This window comes from Rhineura floridana, chromosome 10, assembly GCF_030035675.1.
Source record: "Rhineura floridana isolate rRhiFlo1 chromosome 10, rRhiFlo1.hap2, whole genome shotgun sequence".
NCBI classification, from domain to species: Eukaryota; Metazoa; Chordata; class Lepidosauria; order Squamata; family Rhineuridae; genus Rhineura; species Rhineura floridana.
Genome location: NC_084489.1, coordinates 90055653 through 90082567, shown reverse-complemented (window position 1 = coordinate 90082567; position 26915 = coordinate 90055653). Strand labels below are relative to the sequence as shown.

The 26915-nt window shown below is 52.2% G+C and overlaps 3 protein-coding genes across 5 annotated transcripts in view; 1 reads left to right on the top strand and 2 right to left on the bottom strand.

Moving 5' to 3' along the window:
- The window catches only part of LOC133364840 (SCO-spondin-like), a 159042-nt gene extending 152933 nt beyond the window's left edge, over positions 1 to 6109 (top strand). Inside the window, exons 109-113 of the mRNA XM_061585702.1 lie at positions 127 to 222; positions 1512 to 1572; positions 2593 to 2723; positions 3704 to 3854; positions 6076 to 6109. Coding sequence (XP_061441686.1) covers positions 127 to 222; positions 1512 to 1572; positions 2593 to 2723; positions 3704 to 3854; positions 6076 to 6098 — 462 coding nt within the window. The 3' untranslated portion in view covers positions 6099 to 6109. The remainder of the gene's footprint in view (positions 1 to 126; positions 223 to 1511; positions 1573 to 2592; positions 2724 to 3703; positions 3855 to 6075) is intronic.
- A 1356-nt stretch (positions 6110 to 7465) lies between these two features.
- LOC133364839 (zinc finger protein 154-like) lies at positions 7466 to 19190 on the bottom strand. The gene is made up of 5 exons (XM_061585701.1): positions 19182 to 19190; positions 18164 to 18182; positions 15675 to 16117; positions 12370 to 12499; positions 7466 to 10747 (listed from the first exon to the last, which is right to left on the bottom strand). The coding sequence occupies exons 1-5, from the start codon at positions 19188 to 19190 to the stop codon at positions 9450 to 9452; spliced, it is 1899 nt and encodes a 632-aa protein (XP_061441685.1). The 3' UTR covers positions 7466 to 9449.
- Positions 17953 to 25770, bottom strand: LOC133365525 (gastrula zinc finger protein XlCGF57.1-like). Of its 3 annotated transcripts, none has more exons than XM_061587526.1 (4): positions 25392 to 25770; positions 23602 to 23722; positions 22406 to 22522; positions 17953 to 21143 (listed from the first exon to the last, which is right to left on the bottom strand). In XM_061587526.1, the coding sequence occupies exons 1-4, from the start codon at positions 25410 to 25412 to the stop codon at positions 19837 to 19839; spliced, it is 1566 nt and encodes a 521-aa protein (XP_061443510.1). In that variant the 5' UTR covers positions 25413 to 25770; the 3' UTR covers positions 17953 to 19836. The 3 variants fall into 3 exon arrangements, with proteins under 3 accessions (XP_061443510.1, XP_061443511.1, XP_061443512.1); XM_061587527.1 differs by having other exon boundaries at positions 17953 to 21140; XM_061587528.1 differs by lacking the exons at positions 22406 to 22522; positions 23602 to 23722; positions 25392 to 25770 and adding an exon at positions 22310 to 22396 and having other exon boundaries at positions 17953 to 21140.
- Between the last annotated feature and the right edge of the window lie 1145 nt (positions 25771 to 26915).

Below are 26915 nucleotides of genomic sequence, written 5' to 3'. Positions count from 1 at the left end.
GTCACCCCCCCTTCCCAAAGGCTCAAGGAGGGTTGCGACGCACTCTACGTCTTGGGACAGTCAGACAGCCCTTCCACCCTTCATGGCCCTCTGCAGCCCCTCTCATGCCTTTTCTCCCCTCCCCAGGCTGGCGCTGAATGGTACGATGGCTGTGACGCTTGCCGCTGCCTGAACGGGAGGGCTGTGTGCAAGGCTGCCTGCCCCCCACTCGCCTGCCTTGAGGTACCACTCCTAAAGGACCCTGCACAGCGAAGGCAGGGGACCCCTGGCAGCCCAAGGGGTCTTCCCATCTGTCCCACACCATCCTTCAAAGGCTTTTAAGGAGAATTAGCCACATTCCTGGAGGATAAAGCTATCCAAGGCTACTAACCACAATGGCTATGTTCTGCCTCCTTCGTCAGAGGCGATAAATGCTTCCAAATACCAGTCGCTGGGAACTGCAGGAGGGGAGAGTGTTGCTCTTGCACTCAGGCGCTGCTTGTGGGCTTCCCATAATGTGCATCTGGGTGGCCTCTGTGAGGACAGGATGCTGGATTAGATTGGCCCCCTTTGGCCTGACCCAGCAGGCTCTTCTTATTTTCCTCCTCTCAGTTTAAGGCAAATAAATAAGAGCATAAGAATCTGCTGGATCAGGCCAGTGGCCCAGCTAGTCCAGCATCCTGATCTCACAGTGGCCAACCAGATGCCCCCAATGGGAAGCCTTCAAGCAGGACCTGAGCGCAAGAGCGCTCTCTCCCGCACGGCCGTTCCCAGCAACTGGTATGAGAAGTATACTGCCTTCGGCAGTGGAGGCGAGTTATGGAAATACGTATGTTTATGCAGAGATATTCAGCGGTCTGAGCGGCATGTGTGTATTTCCCTAAGTAGCAGGCGTTTACCCTGCATTTACCCTTGCCACCCTGGGCTCCTGCTGCGAGGAAGGGTGGGATATAAATTAAATAATAAATAAATAAATAAATTTAGATCACTGATACTTAAGACTTAGTAAAATAAGAAAAGCTACTTTATTTATAGAAATACATAGAAGATAGGAAAGGCATACCTAGTTCTAACTAAGTTGGAGGCGCAATGCCCAGACGTGGGTCTTGCCCTCATGGCTCAGGAGAGAGAACAAAGACAAAGGTGTCGAAGGAGGGCAGGTCAGCCGCCCTGAGCATATCAGTTTAAAACGGAAGGAAGTTAGGTAGAGAACAGCACAAGTGAAGGTAGGCAAGCCTAGCCGGCTGGAGGACCCTCACTCGATCTTCCTTTTGGAATACAAATGAACCCAAATGGGAGTTGCTCTTGCCCCACTTCCAACAAGATGGAACAGAGCCATCGGGGCCAGAACTTAAATAGGACGATAAAAGAAGTTGTGGGATTTCAGGTGGGTGGAGGCAACCCCTTCTCCGACACAGAGCATCCGGAGTAATGTAGGGGAGCAGGGAGAATTGCTGTAAGGCACCAGTTGTCTGCAGGGGTTTTAGAACATGGCCTTGCCAAATCAAGCCCCCTCTCTGTTCTCTCCTCAGGGCGAAGTGAAGGTGCAGGAGCCTGGGAGCTGTTGCCCCGTGTGCAGGAAGGATCTGTCTGGTATGTGGGTCTGCAGGGTTGTTGTGCCGTTGTGGCTCAGGGAGGCAAAGCCACTGTCCATCAGGGGCACTTTCCTCTCCAGGCTGCTACCAGCACTGTGCTAGGAGCTGTACCTAGCCAGGTCCCCCATAGGAGAGCTTCAAATCTCTGATAATGGGTGGGGGCCGATAATGGGCAGTGGAGGGACAGCATCAGCAGTGGTTAGAGTGTCAGACCAGGGTTCAAATTCCCACTGGGCCATGAAGCTCACTTGGGCCAGTCACTGTCTCTCTCAGCCCTAACCTGCCTTGCAGGGCTGTTGTGAGGATAATATGGAGAGCGGTGGTGGTGGAGATGTAAAGATACAAAATGGTGCAATAGAAATGCTGTTAAATAAGTAAGTGTAAATGAATGGAGGAAAAGGCATGGGATGGGGAGAACACGAAAGGGGTCTGGAGGGGAAAGCGGCCACGGAAGAGAGGTGAGTAGAATGCTCCGGGAACAAGGGGAGGCCCTGCCAAGCCCTGCATTGAGCAGGCAAAGGAGGCCACCGGGACTCTCTTTTCCCACCTGCCTTCCCAGCCAAGAGGGCATTGAGGTTGATCACAACAAGTCAAGCGACAGAAGCAGCGGGCATAAAAATGCAGCAAGGGGATGAATGGCAGAGGGTTTGAAAACAAGAACAGAGTCCAAAAGCGAGACAAACCAAAGAGGTTTTAACCACAAGGCTGAGCTGCCTTCATTGGTTCTCTGGAGGCTGAGAATTCCCGTGTCCAGCCTTTGTCAACCCAGCGCCCTCCAGCTGTTTTGAACTGCAGCTCCCAACAGCCCCAGCATCACGTGGCCTTGCTGGCTGGGGCTGATGGGAGTTGTCGTGCAAAACACCTGGGGGGCGCCAGGTTGGGGACAGCTGCTCTAAGGCCTCAGGTCTGACTCTCATGCTGCCACCTGAGGCTGTGGGTGGCTGTTGGGTAGGTCCCTGCCCACCCACCCCTGCGTGGCCTGAACCGGTTGGCCATTGGCCCTGCTGTTCCCCTGCAGAAGAGCCCCGCCCCCAGTGCCAGCACTACACCGAGCGGCGCAACATCACCAAGGGGCCCTGCCTCCTGGCGGACGTGGAGGTGAGCTACTGCAGCGGGCGCTGCGCCTCCTACACGAACGTCATCCCTGAGGTAAGCAAGCGCAACAGCGAGACCCACGACGGGGCTGCCTTCTCCAGGAGTCCCCTTCGGAGGGGGCCCTAGAAACTCAAGGGCATCCCCGGGAGAGGGCCTGCTCTGTGGCGGCCCCAAAGCGTGAAGCACCCTCCCCACCAAGGTGCGTCTGGCAACTTCACTGTACAGTTTCCGGTGAATGCTGGATGCACCACTTTATCCTAGCCTTTGGCACCCAGGTTACATTTTTGACTCCTGAGAGATTGTTAGGATCCACCCTGTTCTTCTGTCTGTAAAATATTCAAACTGATTTTAATCTTGTACTTTTATACTGGACGTCAACTACCCTGGGCGATTAAGAAATCCAATAGATATTCTTAGTAATTCATTAGTAGTTGCTTCCAGAGCCTCTTCCCATCCAGCTAATGCCCTCTGTTCTTCACCCTCTTCCAATATTCAACGGACAGAACTTTCCAGCTGCAGCAGCCGTGGCACCCCAGATGCCATTCTGTCCTTCCCTTCAGCTGGCTCAGATCCCACTTACTCTAAAATTTCCAGGCTCCAGGACGGGGCTGGGCAGTCTGCATCCCTCTGCCCAATTTCAAGATCCTTGTGCAAGTGATCAGCTCAGATCTTGGGCGGGAGCAATCTGCCTCTCTCTCCCAGCAGACCACAGCGGAGGGAGGGAGGGAAAGGGGTGTGGCGGAATGAGAGAGAGAGGAGCAAAAAATTGGCCCTGCCCACTACTGGCATCCGGCCCCCAATTATGCCCAAGGGAATACGGCCCTCAACAGAAAAAGCATCCCTCACCTGTCCTGTGCTCCCCTCTCCTCCAAACACAACTCCTCCAATGTGGTTCGTTACATCTGTAAACACCTTTGAAATAAACAACCTCCTTCCATTCTGAAACATCCCCTTGCCGGTCCTTCCGGCCTCCCCCTGCTGTCTCTCTCCCTTCCCCTCTCCCGAAGGTGACCGTTCCATGTGTCCTCTTGCAGGAGCCGTACCTGCAGACCTTCTGTGAGTGCTGCAGTTACCGCCTTGACCCGGTCAGCCCCGTGCGCATCCTGAACCTGCACTGCGAAGATGGTGAGACGGAGCCGGTGGTGCTGCCCATGATCCACGGCTGCGAGTGCAGCAGCTGCCAGAGTAAGCCTGGGCGGTCATCCCTGGATGTGGGGCTGGAGGCCTGGCTTACTGGCCGATGGCAGGAGTGGAGACCAAATCCTCTAGGTCTCTTCATCCGGTCCTGGGAACTCTCCCCGGACCGTACCCCACACTGATCTTGCCTGCGAAGAAATTCATTGCTCCTCCCATTTTTGCCTCTGGCTCCGCCCATTACTGACATGTGGCCCTCAGAAGGGAATGTGGCCCTAAAGCCAAAAATGGTTCCCTCTCCAGCCTAACAGAAGCCCAGCTGAATCAGGCCAAAGGTCCACCTGGTCTAGATACCATTTCCCATACAGAGCAACCAAATATTTCTGGGAAAGCCACGAGGATAGAAGGGCAACAGCAACCCCCCCCACACACACACACACTTGCCCCCAGGAACTGGCATTTCATGTACCTCTGTGCATGGAGGCGAATGCGTCCGATCCCCTTTGAAAGCCTCTGATCTTCAGCAATGGCCATCCCCACATGTCACGGCCAGGCATTCTGGTAATTAATTACACATTCCCTGTCAGTGGAGGGTGGGATCATGGAGTGGGGTGTTCCAGTTTCCAACCTGCCTGTTCTGCAGTGGTTTCTGATAGCTCTGGCTCCGTCTTCAACAACACTTGAGGTTCTTTTCTTCTCTTTGTGAAGAAGGCTGAATACCCCCTGCCCCAACTACATCCATTTTGAGATGGGCTGGCCAGAACGGCACAATATTCCATGTCCAGCTGTGCAATAGTATTTATATAAAGGCATTATGACTCTGTTGTCAATCTCTTCCCAATAATCCCTCACACTGAATTCCTTTTTCATGTTGACGTATTCATTGAGCTAGTCACTTTGACACCCCCCCCCAAGGTCTTTCTCCTGGTCAATCACCACCAGTTCAGGCCCCATGAGCATGTATGTGAAGTTAGGAATTATTTTTTTGCCCCAATGTGTGTCATTTTACACTTGCTTGTACTGAATCGTTTTAATGCCAATTTATCCCATTGGAAGAGATCCCTTCGCAGCTCCTCATAATCCCTTTTTGTTCTGCCCATCCTGAACAATTTGGGGTCATCCACAAAATGGCCACCACACTGCTCACCCCTCATTGCAGCTCATTAATTTTGTTGTTGTTATGTGCCTTCAAGTCGATTACGACTTATGGCGGCCCTCTGAATCAGTGACCTCCAAGAGCATCTGTCATGAACCACCCTGTTCAGATCTTGTAAGTTCAGGTCTGTGGCTTCCTAATCAACAAGTTTAAAAAGCACTGGTCCTGATGCAGACCACTTCTGACAGCTTTCCATGGCAAGGGCCATCTGGTTACTCTTACTCTCTGCTTCCTGTTCTTTAACTGGCTGTTGATCCACAAGACAACCCTGACCTACAAATTAGGCAGAACTTGCCCCAAGCAACAACCCAAAGGGCATACAAACCCTTTGGAGTCACCTTTCGGCAGCAATTGCCTCGCTGTGAGGCATGTCCCTGTGTCTGCCTCTGCCCACAGCCACTTCCCATCAGGCCTCTGATGGAATCGGCTCACAGAGCTCCCTTACATAAGCACACTCTTTGGCCATTCCTCATAACCCGAAGCCACTGACGAAGCGATTTCACTCCTTGTTCAGAAGAGTTTGCAATGCCAAGCTCCCTTTCTTCCTGGCTCCCTAATCTAGAGAAATTTGAGTGGGGGGGGGAATGGTGTTTGCTCAAAATATTACAAGTGAAACTGAAGATACAGCCGGAGCTCCTGAGAAACTCTGTCTCTGCAGAGCAGGCAGGTAAGAAATTGGGAGAGGACAGGTACTCCTCAAATGATCAAAAGCAGCATTCCCCAACCTGGTGCCCTCCAGATGTTTTGGAGTAAGTGCTAGCTGGAGTCCAAAACATTTGGAGGGCACCGGGTTGGCAAAGGCTGCTCTACACCTCGCCTATCCCATTGGAGGACGTGGGAGGAGTGGCCCGCTCCGTCCCAGGACACTCCTCCACCAACCTAAAGGGCAGGCCGTGGCTCAGTGGTGCAGCATCCGCTCTGCATGCAGGTCCCAGCAGCATCTCCAGGCAGGGCTGGGGGAAACCCTGGAATGGCCGCTGCCTGCCAGTGTAGACATTACTGAGCTGGATAGACCAATTGGTCTAATGCGGTGCAAAGCTGCCTCCTGATCTTCCCAGTGAAGCCCAGTGTTCCAGTCTCGCCACCCTGTTGGGGTTCCCTCCTTCTCTGCTGCAGGTGGCGACTTCTCCAAGCGCTGACGATGCCCCCTCAGGCCGTTCCAGGCTGGGACGGAACAGCTCCTCTCCCAGCGCAAGACATTCCCTCTCCGGAACCGGCCTCAGTGCTTCCGTCCCGTCCGACTCCCTCCACGAGACACGGCAGTTGTTGTTGTCTTTCTTTGCAATTCAATAAACTCCCCTAGCAAGCAGCAGCAAGAGCTTCACACGGAGATTGGTTTTATTCTTCACCACGGAAGCTCAAGCGAGGCTTCCACAGAGGGGGAAGAGGGCACCACAGGCGCTTGTGCCCAGCTGGCAGAACTGGCGCAGGAGGGCCCTCGCTCCCTGGCAGAACACCTGCAGAAGGCCCCAGCTCAATCCCCAATGGCATCTCCACATATCCGTGCCCAAACCCTGGAGAGCCGCTGCCGGTCAGTGTAGACAGTCCTGAGCTAGATGGACCATCGATCTGACTCCATGTAAGGAAACTTCCTACAGGCAAAGGGGGGGGGCAGAGAGCCCACCTGAACATAATCTTGGTCAAGTGCACAGCCGACAGCCCACCGTTCTCCCACAGGTTACAGGGAAGAGCTGAGGGCAGAACACCATAATGAACTGGCCGGTCAAGATAGAGGACCAGTGCTGGCTGGGCCTGATGGGAGTTGCAGCCCAGAACAGCTGGTGGGTGCCACGTTGGCAAAGGCCACCCTCAAACGGAAGGCTGGGATAGATGTATGATAAATGGAACCTGCCGGCCCCGAGGCTGATGGGAGATGGGGTTCAAAATATCTGGACAGGGCCAGGTTAGGGCAGGGTGATTTTGTAGTATCTCTCGCTCCTTTCCTCGCATAGTCATTTTGATTTTTACTTTAGTCATTTGATTAGAAGTGCATTATCAACGCTGCAAGGCTGGGGAGAGAAGAGTGTGGCTGGGAACATGTGGAGGTCTGTCGGCCCCAGGGGAGGTACCACAGCTCCCTCCTCCCTCATTTTGGAGTCAGGGTTCCTGAGCAACTGTGGGTGGGGCCTCTGCTCCACCATCCCACTCATTTTGTCACCCCCTTAACTCGAGTGGGGGATCTCCAGCCCACCAGCCAAATTTGGCCTGCAAGGTTGTTTTGACCAAACCACACTCACCCGCCCTTCACCTGACACAAGGTCTGAGGCAGGCACGGGTGGGGCTTGGCTGAAAGGGGCTTTGCAGGCCCTGCTGATTGGCAGTGCCCGCAAAGCTCCTTGTGCAGCACTTCCCAAGCTCCTGACAATCAGCTGATAGCTGGGCACTTCAGAAGTGCAGTGAAAAGCGCTTTGCAAGCCCTGTGCTCCAAGGGCCAAGCGTAAGGCTTGCAAAGCACCTTAGACAGTGCTGCCCAAGCAACTGGCAACCAGCTAATTGTTGGGTGTTTGGGAAATGCTGTGCAAAGTGCTGCACTTTGACAGATGTCAGTCACCTGACACCATCAGGTGATAGACCGGTAAGTGGTCCTCCCACCAGTCAAAGGGGTAGGGGGGAGATACAGATCTGACCAGCCAGGTAAAAAAAGCTTTTCAACTTCTGCCTTAATTTAAAACCCCAATCATAGATTCTATCATTAGCAAGACAGTACACCATTGTAGAAAACGAAGGGACCTCAGAGATCATCCAGTACAACCCCTTGCTCAATGCCAGATCTACAATTCAGGAACTTGCAAGTACTGGATTATTGACATGTGGAAGTCCAGCTTCTGTTTAAATACCTCCAGCAAAGGAGAGACCCACTGCCTTCCAAAGCAGCCTCTCAAACAGCTCTTGTCACTAAATTTTTCCTAACGATGAACTGAAATCTGCTTCTCTGCAGGGGTCCTGGTCCTGCAAGAGAGATCAAGCCTGCTCTACCTCCTCCATGAGAATCTGTCCATTTTGGATTCTCTCAGTCTAGAGGATGGTTCTCCATATTGCCACATCAGTTTTTGATTTTTTTAAAAAATGTCCTCATGAAAATTCATCAACATTTTAGTGTGAATTTCTCCTAATACACAATTTTGCGTGCAATCTTGCCAAATATACACATTTTCGCAATGCAGTGTTTCCTCGTGCCAGGTGTGGAGAACCTTTGGCCCTCCAGATGTTGCTGAATGACAACTCCCATCAGCCCTAGCAAGCGTGCCCAATGGCCACGGATGACAGTTCTCATTCAGCAACATCTGGAAGGCCAAAGGTTCTCCAGCCTGCCTAAGTTAATGCATTGTGTATGCTTCTTCTCACTGACCTATGCATTTATACACATGCTTTACCTCAGTATATGCATTTTTGTACACATTACGTGGCTGGAGACCTGGACGGCAAAATTCAGAGAAGCACAAATTTCAAAGGATGGCTGGGGTGTGGTTGGTGTACTGTTTTGGAAAGTGCTAATTTGGTAGGTTCACCTTTAAATGCAAACAGAATCAAATTTCTCTCCCATCTTAGTTGTGAGTCTTGTACTCCCCACCCCCAGTCCTAAATTCCTAGCAACATCCCCACTTCGGACATTGATAAATAAATGAAACCTGGCGGTACCACTTTCTTCTTGCTCAATGCATCGAGCACGGAGCCTTCGTTGGAGTCTTGCTGCATTTAAAATCCTGAGCACTGATTCTCTCCCTGAAGTCTCAACTCATCCAAACTGCAACCAGTGCAGTTCAGGGGTTAGACTGAGTGTTGGTCCAGGGCCTGGGAGACCTGGGGTTCAAATCTTCACTCGGCCATGAAGCTCACTGGGTGATCTTGTGCTAGTCACCATCTCTCTACCTAACCTACTTCACAGGGTTGTTGGGAAGATAAAATAGGGAGGGGGAGAACTATGAACACCACCACAAACTCCTTTCTGGAAAGGTGGGGTATAAATGCAATCATAAATAGAGAACACATCAGCCCCAAACAAAGCACGAAAGAAAGCTCTCGAACTCCCACAACTGCAGTCTCGGGACAGCCCCTTTGCCACCAGACGACACACTCTGACCTTGCTTCTTCTTAGCCAAGGAAAGGGGGCAGGCCTCCCACCCAACTGCAGGACCTCCCACCCAGGCTGCGGGATCTGTGTCCACTCAGTGTCCAATAACGCTGGAGCCCGAGCAGGGTGGGATCCATCTCCCGGCTTGGTCCCTGTGGTTAGTCCTGCAGTGACCAAATCCGGTTAGTGCTGCAACAAAGTAGGAATGAGAGGTCAGGAAAACGGAGATCTTCAGGTGTGATGGGAAAAAACCAAAAGTGAAGCACAAGGCATGCCTTAAGATGCCAAAACCGGAAGGCCAAGCCAAGAACCATTTTCCCTTTAAACCCAGTCGAGCAGTTTGGGTCTGGCCTGGTGATTCACAGTGCTGGCACCTTTGCAGCTGGCAGACCTGCAGAAAGTCCCAGGCAAGCTTGCTTCAGCTGGGATGTTTCCCCATGGTCCAGGTGGGGCAGCTGTTACCCAGCTGTTGATGCTGTGCGGATTGGGCCTGCTCCCCATCAGCCTGCAACTCAAGCAGGCGGGGCGAGTTACTGGCCAATCCAGGCTGGCTGGATGTCTCCTTTTGTGCAGATGGGTGCACCCGCCGCCCATGGGCTGCCAGGCTGCGCATGTGTGGGAAGCTTTCCCCACACTCTGTGCAGATGAGCTGGGTGGGGCCGTCGTGGGCTCGCTGGTGGGAGAGGAGCGCCTTCCGCAGCCGGAAACGCTCCCCGCACTGGGTGCAGGAGAAAGGCTTCTCCCCTGTGTGGAGGCGGATGTGGAGCTTGAGGGTGATCCTGTCCTTGAAGCTGCGAGGGCACTCCTCGCAGTGGTAGGGGCGTTCGCCTGTGTGGATGCGCTCGTGGCTCAGGAGGTGGTGTTTCTGGGTAAAGCGCTTGCAGCAGACCTCGCATGAGAAGGGCTTCTCGCCCGTGTGGACCCGCTGGTGGATGAGCAGGTGGTGCTTGTGGCTGAAGATCTTTGTGCAACTCTGGCAGGCAAAGGGCTTGGCCCCAGTGTGCACAATCTGGTGCATCAGCACGCCCGCGCGGTCCTTGAAGGTCTTCCCGCACTCAGTGCAGGGGAAGGGGCGGTCCCCGGAGTGGCCACGCTGGTGGGTCTGGAGATGGTGCTTCTGGGTGAAGCGCTTGCCGCAGACGGGGCACGGAAAGGGGCGCTCGCCCGTGTGCACCCGCTGGTGGGTCATCAGGTGGTGTTTGTGGTTAAAGAGCTTGCCACAGTCAGCACAGACCAAGGGCAGCTCACCGGAGTGGGCCTTCCGCTGGTGTGTCAGGAGAAGCTTCTGCAGCCGGAAGGTGCTGCCGCATTCACCGCAGGCAAATGGGCGCTGCCCGCCGTGCACTCGGAGGTGGGTGCCAAGGTGCTGCCTTTGGGTGAAGCTCCTCCCACACTCGCCACAGGAAAAGGGCCGCTCCCCCGTATGAATCCGCTGGTGGGTCAGGAGGGCCGTTTTGCTCTTGAAGCATTTTCCACAGTCCGGGCAAGCGAGGGGGCACTCCTCCACCCCAGCAGCTCTGCCAGCCCGTCTCTGGTGCAACAGTCCTGCCCCATCCACGTACTCTTCTGCCACAGTTCCTCTTTGCCGTTGTGGATCCATGCTCTCACTGCCTGCCTTCGTGTCCTGGAGGGCCGTCTCCAAGAATACCCCTCGGATGCCTTCCTCGACATGACACGACTCTTCTTCCCCTTCCTCTTTAACTCGGAGGTCACAGCCTGCAAAAGAAAAAGAAATAGAAGGGAGAACCAAGTCATATGCTAGTCCTACTCAGCAGAGGCTTCTCCATCATTGAGCAAGCCCCCCCAAAAATTAGCAAGTCTTTCTGCTGACTTCCACAGGGGACAGGAAGGCCTCGCCAGCCCAGAGCACAACCACTCTCTCGTGACATAAGAACTGCCAGAGGGAACCAGAGCAAAGGTCCATCTGCATGGGGAGGGGAGACTACAGGAATGACTCTCCCTACAAGCACCTTCCTTCCCATCACAATCCCACTCCTCATCCCCACTCCCACCCTTCCAACCCCACAAAGATTTGGTAGGCAAGCTGGGAGAGGCACAATCTGCACAGGTGACTCTCCATCTCAATCACACACCAGATCCAGCAGGATGGCTTGGGCAGCCACGCAGGTCTGAGACAGCCACACACAGCCCACAAGCCGTGGGTTGTCCACATGTGCTCTGTCTAGCCAGTGGTGGCCATTCAAATGGTTCCAGGAAAGGCCGTAACTGAGGGGCAGAGCATCTTCTTTGCAAGCAGGAACTCCCCGATTCAATCCCCAATGGCATCCCCAGGTAGGGCTGGGAGAGACCCCTGCTCAAAACCGTGGAAAGATGCTGCCAGTCAGTGTAGACAATACGCGGACCAATGGTCTGGCTCACTCTAAGGCAACATTTTATGTTCTAGGAAGCCCATAGCGGGTGGGGGGCAGATATGAAGGTTCCCCACATCATTTGTTCCCAGCACCCAATACTCAAGTGGTATAGTGCTGCCGTCCATGGAGGTTCCAACCTAGCTAGCAGACCCCATCATCCTCAATTAATTCGTCCAACCTTTTTTTCCAAAACTACCGAAGCTAGCACCCACTGCCCATATTATGCAATTGACTAATTTTGTGTCCATCGAAAAGAACTTCAATGTATTATGTCTGTAACCAAAATCCAGTAAATTTTCCTGCTCTGATAAGAGAACCCCAACATTTCAGAGAGAAAGTAATTTCTCTTCATTTTATTTTCCCAAGTGAGCATCCCAGGAGCCCCGGCAAGTTGGCCCTGGAGAGAGAAGGCAGGATTAGGCGGGCCCTCCGGCGAGGCCATCGCTATGTTCTTAAAATTAAAATCAGGGACTGGGTGCCCAGAGGAGCCACTGGAACTCCTGAAAGTGGGACTGGCCAGATGCTGCCCAGCCTGAGTTCACTGGGAACAGGTCTTGCCTAGGGATAATAATAATAATTTTAAATCCTCATGAAAATCCATCAGCACTTCAGTGTGAATTTCTCATAATAGACACATTTTGCATGGAGTTATGACGGATCTACACATTTCCGCAATAAATCTCTGTATGTTACTTTCACCAACAGATGTGTTTTTATGCATTTGCCCTAATATATGCATTTTGTTCTGTATTGTTTGATGGGAGAACTGCATCACAGTATTCAGACAAGTGCGAATTTTGAAGGATGGCTGTGTTTTGGTTTGCATATTGGTCTGTGAAGTACAAATTACGTCGCTTCTCATTAAAATGCAAGCAAAGTTGAATCACTCCCCTATTCCTAACTGGGACATAGACCCTCAAGTTTGCTTCAGCACTTCCTGTGAGTGATAAGCGTCGCCCACTTTACCCAGGGAGGTGACCAGCTCGTAGTTCTCCCTCATGACCTCCTGGTGGAGCTGCTGCTGCCATTCCTCTAGCTCCGCCCACTCTTCCGGGGAGAAATAGACCGTGACGTCCTCCAGAGTCACCACCGAATCCTGTGACGACAAAACAGGCACAGCTCAGCAAGGGCTCTCTCTCCAAGACCCAGGAAACTCCCCAGTGCACTTATCTTATTCAACAAATAGCCCCCCTCCCACCATCAGGGGGGCATCAGGGTGGGCTACAATAACCATGGACTTGTTTGGGAGGAGGGTGGGATGTTGATGAAGCTCCAGACACATAAATATTTGCATATTAAAAAAAAAGCCAAAGGCAAAAACAAACGCTTTCCCCTCGTACGGAAACTTGGCTATCAGAAGCTGGACTAAGCAGCGATATATCAGCCATCTGCCTGAAGCCTGACAGTCAAAAGCGGCCTTGCCATGAGGCAGAGCGAGGTGGTAGCCTCAGACAGCAGGTGCAAGTGTGTGAGGAGGGAGCAGCAGTGGAACTCCCCGCAGCTGTTCATCTAAAGCCCCCCCCCACACACACACACACAGCTGTTTTCTTCGCTTGGAAGATAGGGCTCAGGAAGCCTGCACAATTCCCCCTGACTTACTTATTTAGTTAGTTATAAATATATTTGTATACCATTATGTCATTCAAAACATAAAAGCAGTTGACAAACAAGTTTAAAAAAAACCACGACCCTAGAGTAAGAGCATTAAAAATACGATAAAAACAAAGGTCAACTATTGCAAAAAAGACATCTTCTTAACTGCCTGGTGGAACAGGTTTTCAGTAGGCGTTTAAAAGTTAAAACAGAAGGTGCCTGCTGAATCCCTGTTGGCAGAACATTCCAGAGAATTGAGCCAAAGACACTGAAGGCTCGGTTTCCTGTCAGTGTTAAATGAGCCTCACCAACTCAGGGAACAACTGGCGCCACTCCTGCAGATGATTGTGATCGCGCTGGGATATAAGGGTTCAGGTAGTCCATAAGATACCGTGGACCTAGGTTGTTCAGGGCCTTGTAAACTAATACAAGGACCTTGAACCTGGCTTGGTAGCGGATGGGCAGCCAGTGCAGATGTTTTAAGAGCGGTGTCACATGTTGAATCCCCTCATGAAAAACTGACCCAGAAAAGGCCCACATTAGCCAGCTTGTCAAGATTCAGAAGTGGCTGCACTGAGATCCCATATGCATCAATGAGCATGCCCAAGGTATTCTAGCCAGGGCCCCTTCCTGTCCAACACAGCTTAATGCCTGTACATATAGAATTGTGAATGTCAAGGTGTGATTGCCTTCTCCCACCTGGGATTAAATACATGTTGACTGCATTATGTCACATTCCTCTCAAGTGTTAAGATAGGAAGAAGGCACCCTCTTGGTAGTTCCACCACCTTCAGAAGTTGGGAGTACTGGGTGCCAGCCAGGAGAGGGAATTCTCTGTGGCAGCCCCCAAGTTGTAGAACTCCCTCCCCACAGAGGTGTGTCTAGCACCTCCACTGTATACAGTGCCTTGCAAAAGCAATCAGACCCCTGACCAATGCTCTCATTTTACTGAATTACAAATAGTACATTGTAATTTTGTTCTGTACGATATATTATTTTGAAACACTGAAACTCAAAATCAATTATTGTAAAATCAAAATCAATTATTGTAAAATCAAAATCAATTATTGAACTTTAATGGTTCACAGGTAGAGGCCAACGGTAAGGTAACTGTGTCCCCGACAGGGCAATTTCTTTCATCTGTGCACTGGGAGCTTCCACAGCACAGGGGATGAATACTTATGCAAGCAACATATTCCAGTTGTTTATGTTTCTTACAAACATTTCCCAACATAAAGCCAATGTCACCTTACAATAATTGATTTTGAGTTTCAGTGTTTCAAAATAAAGTATCACACAGAACAAAATTACAATGTACTATTTGTAATTCAGTAATATTTATTGTTTTAGTTATTACATTTATATACCGCCCCATAGCCGAAGCTCTCTGGGCGGTTTACAGCAATTAATATGTGAGCGTTGCTCAGGGGTCTGAATCCTCTTGCGAGGCACTGTAGCTTTCAGCGTAAGATGCAGACACACCTCTTTACCTTCGCCTTTGACACCTGAGATAATATATATTTTAGGATCCACCCTATTCTTGTGACTGTAATTTGTTTCAACTGCCTTTAATATTATATTTTTGAAATGTGTCTCGCCCTGGGACTTCATGGTGAAGACTATCTAACACATCATAAAATAATAAGTCATCATCGCTTGCTTCTCCTGTCCCTCCCCACGTTTGCTGTTTCTTGTTATCCCAGCCAATTTCTCCGGGTCATAAATGAGCATTTCGGCAGGCGCATCTTAGCACGAGTTAGTACGGTTCTCGAGGGGGTGCAACAGTTTCTTTCCCACTCTGGAGCTGCAACTGAACATGGCCATTGAGGCAGGTATGGGGCTTCCCACCCCCAGCCCTTGTGTGTGTCCTGCTGTGTTCTGTCAGGTGTGACATGAAGGGGCAGCTCTCCACCCCCCCTTTTCCCCCAGAGGTGCTCTGATACAGGAGCCACACTGGCGCACTCCTCCATGCATTCCTCCCCCCTTTACCTGAGCATTTCACGGCTGTGACTGCTCAGAGCACATTTAAAGAAAACGGAGTTTTCTTCTGGTGGTGCTGGAGTGCGCATGGGGGGGGCTCCCAATGTGTACCAGCAGCTGCTGCTGCTGTGGACAGGGGAGGGGAGCTTCCTTGGCAGCCCCCTTCAAAAGCGAACCCTCTGCCTGGGCAAACCACCCCCCCCTTTAAGCAAGGGCTGCAATTCCAGGATGTTGCCTTTCACACAAACATTTTCTTCCCCTCTGCGCCCCCCCCGGCAGCAGCTGCTGCTGCTGCTGCTGCCCCTCACCCAATTGCAGTGACTGCCACGTACCTCCCTACGCGGACCAGCCTCCCGACTGTAACCTCAGCGGGGCAGGCACCTGCCGTTCTTTCCTTCCTTTGTTTGCTCAACCCGCAGAGCGCATCGAGAATGCGGACGCTCCTATGCTTTCCTAGCTGCCCTCCTTCCCCGTTTCGCTCCATAGACAGCCTTTTGAGCTCGCTCGGGGCTCTTGACTCGCTTCCCTGCCAACTCAGCTGTCCCTCCACAGCCGATGAACTCTGCACAAGAGCAGAGGCCCGCTCCCCTTTGTTCCCGCCTCTCCACGTTCCAAGGCAGAAGGCGGAGGCTCCAGCCTTGATCTGGGATTCAGTCCTGCCGGGTAGGCAAGAGACCGGGGGGGGGGCAGGGTCCTACCAGGGAGAGCATCGCTTCCTCCGACGCGCCTTGGCGGCGGCGGCCGATACCCGTGCGCTTTGGAGTGGAGATGTGGAGCGGGTCGCGCCGCGGGATTCCAAACGGGCCCGGCCTTGGGTGGCCTCCCCTCCGCCCGGCCGGCCGCGATCCAGCCCCTTCGCTCGCCTGCCCAGCAGAGGCCTCCGGAGGCGGATCAGCGCCCCTGCCTGGACGGAGGGCGGCTTGCCTTTGGCCGCGTCCAGCTCCGGAACCGGATCCGCTTGGCCGGCCAGAAGCCGCCGCGCCACTGGAGGGAGGCGCCCTTCGACCACGCGCCCGCCGGGATGGGCCCTCCGGCTCTGCATCAGGGCTCGGGCCGCGGAGGGATGGGGGAGAGCGTTTGGCAGGAATGGGGGTCTCCTGTGGGGGCGCACGAAGAGCGCTCTGCGCGCTCCGCTTTGGTGCTCGGGTGAACGATCCAGCTCACACTGGTGCTTCAATGAGAAAAGCAGGCCGGCCTTTTCGGTTTTCGGCCGTTTGTCTGCGTTTGCGCCGTCCAGGCTGACCGCTCCTTCTGACTTCTGAGAAAAGACGTGCCTGGGATCGCGCCGCGAAAGCTCGCCAGTTCTATTCGCTGCTCCGCAAGCGCGCGTACTGGGTGGCGGGCCAACGCTGGGAGTAACCGCGCCACCCTGTGCACGCACCTACTCCGACGCAAGCCCCACGCGAGTCCAACAGGGCAACCTGGGCTCGGTTGGAGAGCACCGGGCCCAGAGCCAGGCCCTGGCAGCATCTCCGGGGTGGCCTGGGAAAGGGCCCCGCCAACCAGAGCGGCCAGCACGGGAGTAGCGAGACAAACGGCTTGACTCTGGATAAAACAGCCTTCTCCGGTCACTCCAAAACGTTCGTTCCCCGCAGAGCGCTTGAGAATGGGCCGAGGCTCCTGGTGGACCGCTTAAGGATTTTCCTGCCTCTCCTAGCAATTGTGATGGGTTGCTGTATGATTGGCAATTGTATTTCCCCCCATCCTTTTAATTATTAGATGCTGTATGCTATTGCTTTATAGTTTGAATTCCATAGAATTCAAATTGTAGAAGAATACAATACAATGCAAGAAATAAAACAATCAAAAATGATATTTAATGCGATGGATGTGCTTTCTCCCATCGTTAGCCATAAATCTAGCCTCGCTGTTGGCCACCTCCACAGATCAGTTTGGGAGCCTCTGTTTCAAGATGCTGCAAGTCTCTTACCTTGCTTTTGTCACAGCAGACGAACTTTCCCTCTGGAATTTAAATACCAATTCACTTTCACACACATCACCTGCCTAAAAAACAGCAAAATCTAGACACTGAAAAGTGTATGAGAGGTAGGAAGGAAATAAAGTTCTCCATCTTCAGAGGGAGTGGCTGGCTACCTATTAGCTACCAGGCCAAGGTCAAGGTTCTAGTTTTGGTGTACAAAGCCCTATACAACTTGGGACCAGGCCACCTGAAAGACTGTCTTATCCCTTATATACGCAGTCGATCACTGCGCTCTGCAGGTGAGGGCCTCCTGCAGATACCATCTTATCAGGAGGTCCGTTCCGCACAACGTAGGAAACGGACCTTTAGTGTGGCGGCACCTACCCTGTGGAACTTCTTCCCCTTAAATATTAGACAGGCGCCATCTGTGTTATCTTTTCAGCGCCTACTGAAGACCTTCCTCTTTCAACAAGCCTTTTAAGCCTTATCCCAGTCTGCATCTTTGTTGGAACTGCTTTTTAAGGTGTTTTTAAACTTTTTTAAATCAGATGTTTTTAAAGCTTTTTTTAAAAATTATGTTTTGTTTTAATATGTTTTTAAGGATGTTTTGTAGTAATATATTTTAAAGTCTGTTTTTATTATCTTTTAGAGTGTTTTTAGTGCTTTTGTTTGCCGCCCTGGGCTCCTGCTGGGAGGAAGGGCAGGATATACAGTAAATCTAATAAATAAATAAATACTAGACTGTGGATTTTTCTGCTGTTCCTCCTATTTTCACTTTGCTGGTTCCACCATCCTATTTTTCAGAGGCCTCCAGATAACACCACATTTTTCAAATCCGGGAGCAAACAAAAAGGCAGGTCACAACAAGAACCAAAATAATTGCCAGTTTCATCCTGCTGCATTTCCCCCCCCCCAAAAAAAAGTCCTGTTTTGATCCTCCTTTCTCATGCAATCCTTTTTCACATCTGGACTTAAGATATAACACGTTATGCAAATATGAACATTAAAAATGCAACTGTGATCATAGCAGGAGACAGAAACATTTCAAGTCTTGTTTATTATGCATAGAAGCATGGCTGCTTGATCCAGCTCCAAAACCAATTATTCTCACAGTGAAGAAAAGCAACTGCTTTGGTGCCTCTGGCCTTTTCACATTCCTACTCCCTGCAGAACTATTCCTAGGAGTCATCAAAGCACATCAGGGAGGCAATACCACAAACTGGCCCAGTGGCCCTTTAGGGAAAGCAGCCGAGTCTGTTCACTCACCCAAGTGTTCAACTGCCAGCTGCAATCACAAGGTGAAGAATTCGCAGACAAGATCCCATTTCTGGGTCCTTTAGAACAAGGCCAGGTGCTTTATAGCACAGGGATGAGGAACCCATAAAGGATCCCTGTAGAGCTGGAAAAGGTTCAGAAAAGGGCAACCAAGATGACCAAGAGGTTGGAGCAACTCTCCTCATCAGGAAAAGGACATTTTAATTTCTTTTCATCATAGAAACCCAAGGTGGCTTACATACGGTTCCCAGGCGGTCTCCCATCCAGGCACTGACCAGACCTGACAGCAGGGTGCTGGCTTCATGTGCCTTCAGACCATAGCCTGGGACTGAGAATTTAGAGAACAGGTGGGGGGGAGGGGAAGAGAGACATGACAGAGGCATATAAAGTGATGCACTGCACGGAGAAACGGTACATGTTTCTCCCCCTCTCGTAATACTAGAACTTGAGGCCATCCTATCAAACTGAACATTGGAAGACACTGCACAGCACGAGTTAATTTGCTCCTACAAGAGGTAGCAATGGACACCAGGTAATGACATCAAATTATTTGGGGTAGTGAAAACAAAAAGGGACTCTGAAGAGCTCCCAAAGGGTGAAAGGGCAGTAAGATGGCAAATGGGAGGACTTTTTCACGCAGCAGACAGTTAAAACAATGGAATGGCCACCAACTTGGGTAGCTTTAAAACAGGATTAGACATTCATGGAGGAAAAGGCTATCCATGGCTACTAGCCACGACAGCTATGCCCTGCCTCCAGTATGCTTCTGATTGCCAGTTTCTGGACACCGCAGGAGGGGAGAGTTGCTGTTGTGGCCAGGTCCTGCTTGCGGGCTTCCCAGAAAAGGCGTCTGGTTATCACTGGGAGAACAGGATGCTGGACTAGACAGACCGTTGAAATGATCCAGGAGCATCGTACATTCTTAATGGCACAAGGCTTTGAAGACACCAACGATCAGCTGACTGGCGTGCCTGCAAACCCTTCTTTCAGCAGGGAGCCACGTCTTTACCTGCCACATGCCTGACATCAGATGGCTGTGGTTTTACTTAGGCCCATGGGCTGGAACACAACTTCTGAGAACACAATTGGGGGGGAGGGGGGGTTGGCTCATGTAAAGACAACAGGATCCTTGCCCAGTTGGAAGGCTTCAAGCTGGACCCATGTAGTTAAGTAACCAAACATACATTTTTCATCCAAGGTTTTCTTCCAAAAGGACACCAGGGTCTTATCTGCACTGTACGTTTAAAGCACTATATACCACTTTAAACAGTCAAGGCTTCCCTTCTGGGAAGTGGGATTGACTGGGAATTCTCATCTCATCTTTATTGTTTGTGGTCATTGACCAGCCATACAAATATTTAAATGCAGAAAGGCAGAAGAATTACATATAAACAAATAAACAAGTTAAATTATATAACTTACATATAAACACACTTAAGAAAATAAAATCTGGTATACTAAAGTTAAGATGCATTCCTGGGAATTCTAGCTCAGCGAGGGGAACAGAGGGTCTCCCAACAACTCTCAGCACCTTTAACAAACTACAGTTCCCAGGGTTCTTTGGGGGAAGCCATGACTGTTTTTAAAGTGGTATCGTACTGCTTTTAAACGTATGGTGCAGATGGTGCCTAGGACTGGATCCCCAGGGGGCCTAGCTCCTCTTCTCATTTATGGCTCCTCTGATGCAGCAAGAGAGATTTCCTCTGCGTGAACCTCCTCCCGCAATCAGTACAAACAAAGGCCGCCTTTTCAGGTGCGACAGCTTTCCGTAGAGAGTTGGGCTGTTTGCAGCTTGTGCCTCCTCCGCCGATGGATTTTGCATCCACCTGGGTCAGGCTCACTCTGCATTGCAGAGGGCTGCATTTCAACAACGGCTCTTCGTTGTGGGTCTCCAGGTGAGCCATCATGATCTTCTTGTCCCGGAACCGCTTCTCACACTTGGCACAAGCGTAGGGCTTCTCCTTGGCGCGCGCCTTCTGCAGGGTGAGGCCCGTGCTGTCCCCAGGGGGAAGGTTCTCCCCACGGTGGACTTTCAGGTGGCTGTTCAGGTGCTGCTTCTGCCTGCAGGTCTTGCCGCAGAAGGGACAGCGGTAAGGGCGTTCTCCGGTGTGCAGGCGGTTGTGGATGGTCAGCGTCGTCTTATCCCGGAAGGTCTTCCCGCACTCCCTGCAGCTGAAGGGCCGCTCGCCGGTGTGGAGGCGAAGGTGCTTGAGCAGGTGTTGCTTGTAAGCAAAGCGCCTGCCACAAGCAGCGCACGAGAAGGGCTTCTCGCCCGTGTGCACGCGCTGGTGGTTCCTGACGTTGCGCTCCTGGGTGAAGCATTTCCCACACTGCTTGCAGGCAAAGGGCCGCTCCGTAACATGTGAGTTCATGTGGGCCACCAGGATCTGCTTGAGCCGGAAGCAGCGGCCGCACTCCAGGCAGGAGAAGGGCCTCTCCGTTGAGTGGGTCCCCTGGTGCTTCCGCAGGCTCTGCTTCTTGCCGAAGCTCTTCCCGCACTGGGCACAGGTGTGGGGCTTCTTGGGGCCCGGAGAGGGTTGCAGCTGGCCCAGCAGCTGGAGCTTGGCAGCAAGGCTTTTCTTGCGCTTGGAAGCCCCGTTCTTGTCCGCTGAGGGAGGAGGTGGGTTCTTCTTGCGCAGGTGGGTCCTGATGTGCCGCTTCAGGTCCCCCTTGGAGGGGAAGCCCTTGGGGCACAGGTGGCACTTGAAGGGTCGCTCTCCTGTGTGCGTCCGGATGTGGATGATCATCGCCACGTTGCTCAGGAAGCTTTTGCCACACTCGGGGCACTCCCTCTTCAGCGCCACCTTCAGGAGGCCGTCATCCTTGGTGGGCAGGCTTGCCGCCCAAGTCACTTGCTTCTCCATTCCCGAAGACTGGGCCTTTTTCCTTGGCTTGCGCTGGCCGGTGGTCCGCCCTGCAGGGATGGCCCCTTTGTGCTCTGCCTCGTCTTCCATCCTGATCCCATCTCCTGCTGGGAAGAAAAGAAAAAAGAGAGTCCGCCATCACGGCCGAGGCTGGGGAGGTGCAGATGTGGGCAGGGCAGCTCCCAGCACTTTTGCTTTCCCTTCCCAAGATGACAACACCCATAGTTCCCCTTGGAAGCAGGCAACTCTCTCGGCCCCTGCAGGAAAACTAGGAAGCTGCCTTGGACAGAGTCAGAACATCGTTGGTCCATGTAGCTCTCTATTAACTGCACTGACTGGCAGCAGCGCCCCAGGATTTCGGACAGGGGTCTCTCCCGGCCCTACCTAGAGATGCTGTTGGGGACTGAATCTGGCCCTTCTGCAAGCAAAGTGCTCAGCCCCTGTGCTACGGCCCGTCCCCTTGTGTGACATCAGCAGCGGTGCAGGCCTCTCCCCGCCACTTTACATGCTGAGATTCCATTGCCATGCACAGAATGTCAGGATATGTTCACACACGTCTGTTTTGCTGTGTGTGCGCGCACAGAAGGAGCAATCTGTAATACAAAGTGGATCTAATCCTCTTCTTACTTGAGTGACACCAGGTATTTGCAAGGCTGGCAAGAGCTTGAAGGACCTGTTGTGCCCCAGACTGAGAGCCATCTTGAACCTTGCTCCCGTCCTTGCATTAGGGCCCTTGCCCAGTGACCCCGTAAGAAACCCGCAGTCAGCCCCTGCCATGCGCTCTGTGCTGGCTGATGCGAGCTGTAGTCCGAAACATCTGGAGGACACCAGGTTAGGGAAGGCTGCTCTAACGCCACTGATTCACAACCCTCCGGCACTTTGCTTAATTCACAAAAAAAACCCACCTACCCACCCCGGCTGCTTCCATCTACCACCTTTCAGCTTAAACCTACAGATGCTCCAATCAGATGTGGCGGAAGCCCTTCGCTGCACCCCATTTGCCACTTCAGTGCTTTCAGGCAGCGGGTGACCAAAGGGAATGATCCCAAACCAGCCCCCTCCCCTCGGCCCTCTCCATCACTCCCAACCTCATCCCACCTGCCAACTTCAGCAGAGTGGATGCAATGCCAGACTTAGACCAGGGCAGAGGCTAGTTGAAAAAAACCAGCCATGAAGTTCACAGGGTGAATTTAGGCCTAGCCTACCTCAAAGGGCAGTTGTGAAGTTTTTAAAAGAAGGAGACACTCAGTCAGTAAACTTGTGCCTTGCCTACCTCAAAGGGCTGTTGTGAAGCTTTTAAAAGAGAGAGAGAGAAATCACCACTTCCTCGGTGAGAGGGTGGGATAAAAATGTGACAACAGCAACTGACCCAGCCAGTGACTTGGAGGGTCTCTCCACTTGGGTGGCTTCCAAAGCTCCCCGACACACAGATCCTCTTCATCTCGTTCAATTCTGCTGATGATCTCTGGTTTCATGGACAAGTAGCCTGCGGGTGGAACAGACAATTTCATTTTATTTTGGTTTTTTCTTCTTTCTACTTCCTTTAGGTCCCAGGAGGGGAAGGCAGCCTCCTTTAACCACAGATCCATCTGCTCTGCGGTTGAGGCAAGCGGGGGGGAAGTGCAGCTGTTACACTCACATCCTGGCCACTTGGCCACTTCCCAGGGGCATTTCAAATCTTTCTAATGTGGTTTCTTAAATGTTTTTAGATGGTTCTTAATAAACATTTTAGATGGTTTTAATTCTTTGTTTCACATATGCTTTATTTATTATTCTTCTTGCTACATCCAGATCCCACCCTTCCTCCAAAAGAATTTTAAATTGTATTGTTGATGTTTGCTATCCTGGGCCACTTTGGGAGGAAGGGTAGGATACACATTTGATAAAATAAAATAAATAAATATCTGGCCAGCCAGTGTGAGATCAGGACATTGGACTAGATGGGCCTTTGGCCTGATCCAGCAGCCAGGCTCTTCTGATGTTCTCAATGCTGAGGAATTACCCCTCTTCCCTGATCCTGGGGTCAACCAGTGAAGTCAAACGGCAGTAGATTCAGGAGCTGCACACAGAAGCCTCTCTTATGGAAGGCATTTAACTTACAAACTCTGGATGACAAGCTATCAATGGCTATTAGTTTCGATGGCTAGTAATAGAACTTCCACATCCAAGGGTAGTATATCTTTGTGTATCAGATGCTAGGAACAGGGGATGACCATCATGCTCTGTTTGTGGCTGACCATATTCAGAGACAGAGGCCTTGGCTAAGAATGCCCTCAATCTGTCCTAGCAAGGCAATGCTTTTGGAGAAACTGGGCAAATTCATGGATCTATCAAACAGAAGCGATGACAGCTAAAGGGAACTTTCATGATCAGAGGCAGTCTACCTCTGACTAACGAACAGGTGCTGCAAATAAACGGGTGTGTGATGTCTTTCATGCCCTGGTTGCAAGCTTCCTAATAGCACCTAGCTGATCACTGTCAGAGTCAGAAGACTGGGCCAACAGACCTTTATCCCCCCTCATGAAGTGAGCAGAACTCCAAAGGATGAATAACAGTTGTCTTTACCCATAGAAAGGATTGCCTCATAGTTTTCCATCATCACACCTCGGTAAAGTGCCTTTTGCCACTGAATTAGTTCTCCCCACTCCTCTGCAGAGAAATAAACGGCCACATCTTCAAATGTTACCTGCAGCAACAAGGACATAATTCCCCATTTTATTCCAAGATGCCCCAAAATGTTCCATATAACTAATTGAGACACCCCCCGCGCGATATGCGACAGCAGTTACTGCTGTATCAATTAGCCATGCAAAGGAACAAAACAATGCAACTGTTTAGCATAATTAAGCATAACACAAAACAGCCTCTATCAATCTGACGCTGTCCAAATGTTTTGGACTACAACTCTTATCAGCCCCAGCCAGCTGTGAACTGATGGCACTCTGTACATGCTCAAGCAAGTACATGTTTTTATTGTGTATTTCAATTATGTATGCTTTTAATGTTTGGGATGGAATTGTTTTATTGTGGATTTTAATTATGTGTGGACGTCTTATAAAGGATTTTGTACTTGTGAACTGCTTAGAAACCATATTGGTATGTGTGTATTATTATCAATGATGTAGTAAGTAATAACAATAATAAAATCTTCTTCTTGAAATATTGGGACGTTCCAGCAGAGGCAGCCAATGTACCAGGACATGAGGTTGAGCTGGAGTAGGCAACCGTGATGCCTTCCAGATATTGTCTGACTCTAAGTCCCATCACACCAGCCAGCAAGGCCAATGTTGAGGGATGATGGGAGTTGGAGTCCAGCAACATCCGGAAGGCAGCACACTGGCTCCCCCTCAAGTTACAGGCAAGAGTTCATCACCCAATGAAGCTGACACTGCCAGTCTTTAAAAAGTCTCCGGGCTGGAAAGGATGGATGGAAAGGCGCTTTCTCTCCTGGCCCAGGCTCCAGGGCAGAAACGTGGCATTAAGAAGAGGTGCCAGGGCTCTGCAGCTCCGGCTGACCTTAAGCCTTTGTCTCCCGTCTCCCATTCTGGCACGGGATCCTCTGATCTCAGCCCTTTCGTCTCGCATCTCCATCTGTGTCACACCACTCCGACGCCTGGAAAAGCCTCTCCCCTCCCCTCAAAAGCAATCCTCCATTACAGCCCAGCTACCCTAACGCAGCGAAGACTTCTTGCGGGGAGCCCCGGGGCTTTCCCCCTGGATATTCCCAACTCCGGTTTCACACACAGAGGAACAGAACCCCCCCCCTTGGGCAACATCTTGTGATCTCCCAGGTCATCCACCTGAGCGCGCCATCTCCGAGCGTGGACAGCCGCAGACGGCCGGCATGTGCCAGGGCATTGGATCCGCTGTAACTGATGGAGGGGGGGGAGGATTTCACCAAAATCAAGCAATGCCAGAATGACCGCACAATCCCCCTGCGCCACCCTGCTTGGAAGTCTCGGGGGCTTTAGTAGCATGTTTAGTCCCTGCCCCACCGGCTCCCAGACAAGCCCCCCCCCATCCCGAACCCTTTTCTCAGCTGGTCCGAAAGTCCCGACCTAGTTTGCCTGCAGCGCCCGCGGCCGCTGCCGGCACCACAGATCGGGCTGGAGAGGGAGCACCGCACGCGGGTGCGAAGACTGGCGGCGGCGGCAGAAGCGCTCTGCACGTGCTCAGAGGCGCTCTTGTCCGGGGGCTGGATCCTAGCCTCGCAAACCGGTGCCGTTCACCCTAAGCCCTGCCAGGAGGCTCCTCCGGCAAGCCGCTCTCCCTCTCGAGGCCCCGGACGAGCGAGCCCCGGGACAGAGGCGGCCGCCAAGCCAAGCGACGCGGAGCAGGTCAGGACCGAGCCTTACCTGCGCTTCGGGAGCCGCCATCGCGCCTGGATTGGAAAGAGGGAGGGAGGGAGAAGGCGAGGCTCGGCCCGGCCCGCCGCGCGCGGAACAAAGGGGGAGGCGGGCCGCGCCGGCTTGCCGAGGCAGGAAGGGGCGGCCGGGGGGGAATCTGCCCCGCTAAGGCTGGGAAATGTAGTCCGGCTCCAGCCAGAGGCGGAGCGAACTGCAAGCACGAGGCCTGGGCAGGAATCTGGCGCCGTGTGGACGTGCGAGCGGCGGCAGAAGCAACGCAGCGCCGCTCCGGAGCGGCTGAGTCGCGCCTGATATGTAGCTATTTGGTAGCCCCCCCCCATGCCATGAAAGCACCGGAATTCCCCCGAAGAATCCTGGGAGCTGCAGTTTGTGGAGGGTGCTGGCATGGGAGCCCGGCGAGGGGTGAACGGCAGTTCTCAGGATCCTCGGGGGGGGGGGTGAGGCACAGCCCCTGGAGCAGGGCTGCTGCTGGAAAAGGCACCGGAGCAGCCAAGGGCTTGCTTTGGGTCAGCTGGCAATCTCGGTTCAAGCGCGAAGAACGCCTCCCGCGTGAGCAAAGCCAAGATGCCTTGCATGGCATCCTTTCCACAGGGCTGCTCTACACCCCAAGAGCCTCTCTCCTCCTGCGGCAGCCCAAACTCTGCCAAGTTCGTGGCGGCTGCAATGTGCCGGTCTTTTGTAACCCTCGGCATTCCTGTAGCACGTGAGCGCGTGGTTGGGGAACCTCCGGCTGCCGCTGAACTCGAACTCCCAGCAGCCCTGGCAGCTGCAGCCCGGCTATGCCGGGAGGTTCCCAAGCCCTGGTGCGAAAGGCTCGCCGGTGGAAGGGCTGGAAAGGGCCAGGTCGGGCCAATGATGAGCGGAGTTGGGAGCCCAACGACGTCTGAAGGGCGACAAATTCCCCAGCCCTGATCGAAGCAGCACCAGTCCCTACCGCCTGCAAGAGACGGAAGAATGCCTCTATTTAGAAGAGGCATTCCCTCCAGAGAAAGGGGAGTGCCTCTTCTTGGATCAGGAATAGGGAAACCTGGTGCCCTCCCGTCCCTGGACTCCAACTCCCATCAGCCTCAAGCAGAATGGCCAATGATCGGGGATGATGGGAAATGGAGTCCCAACATCTGGAGGGCACAATGCTGGCTATCCCTGCTTTATTATTATTATTAGATTTATATCCCACCCTTCCTCCCAGCAGGAGCCCAGGGCGGCAAACAAAAGCACCAAAAACATTAAATCATCATAAAAATAAATTTTAAAACACATTAAAACATCTTCAAAAACATTACTTTTTTTTAAAAAAAAAGAGCATTCAGAGCACTTTACTCATAATTATCAAGCAATTCTGAAGACAACCGTCTTGTAAAGCAGGCCAGTATTGTCCCCAGGGGCTAAGAGAGACTTTCAAAGCAAAGCAACCCAACAAGGCATGCCAGTCACAACTGGAGTCAGTCTGGACAGTGAGGAAACCCCCCTTTGCAGATGTGACACCCCAGAGCGGGTTGCAAAGAGCTCCAA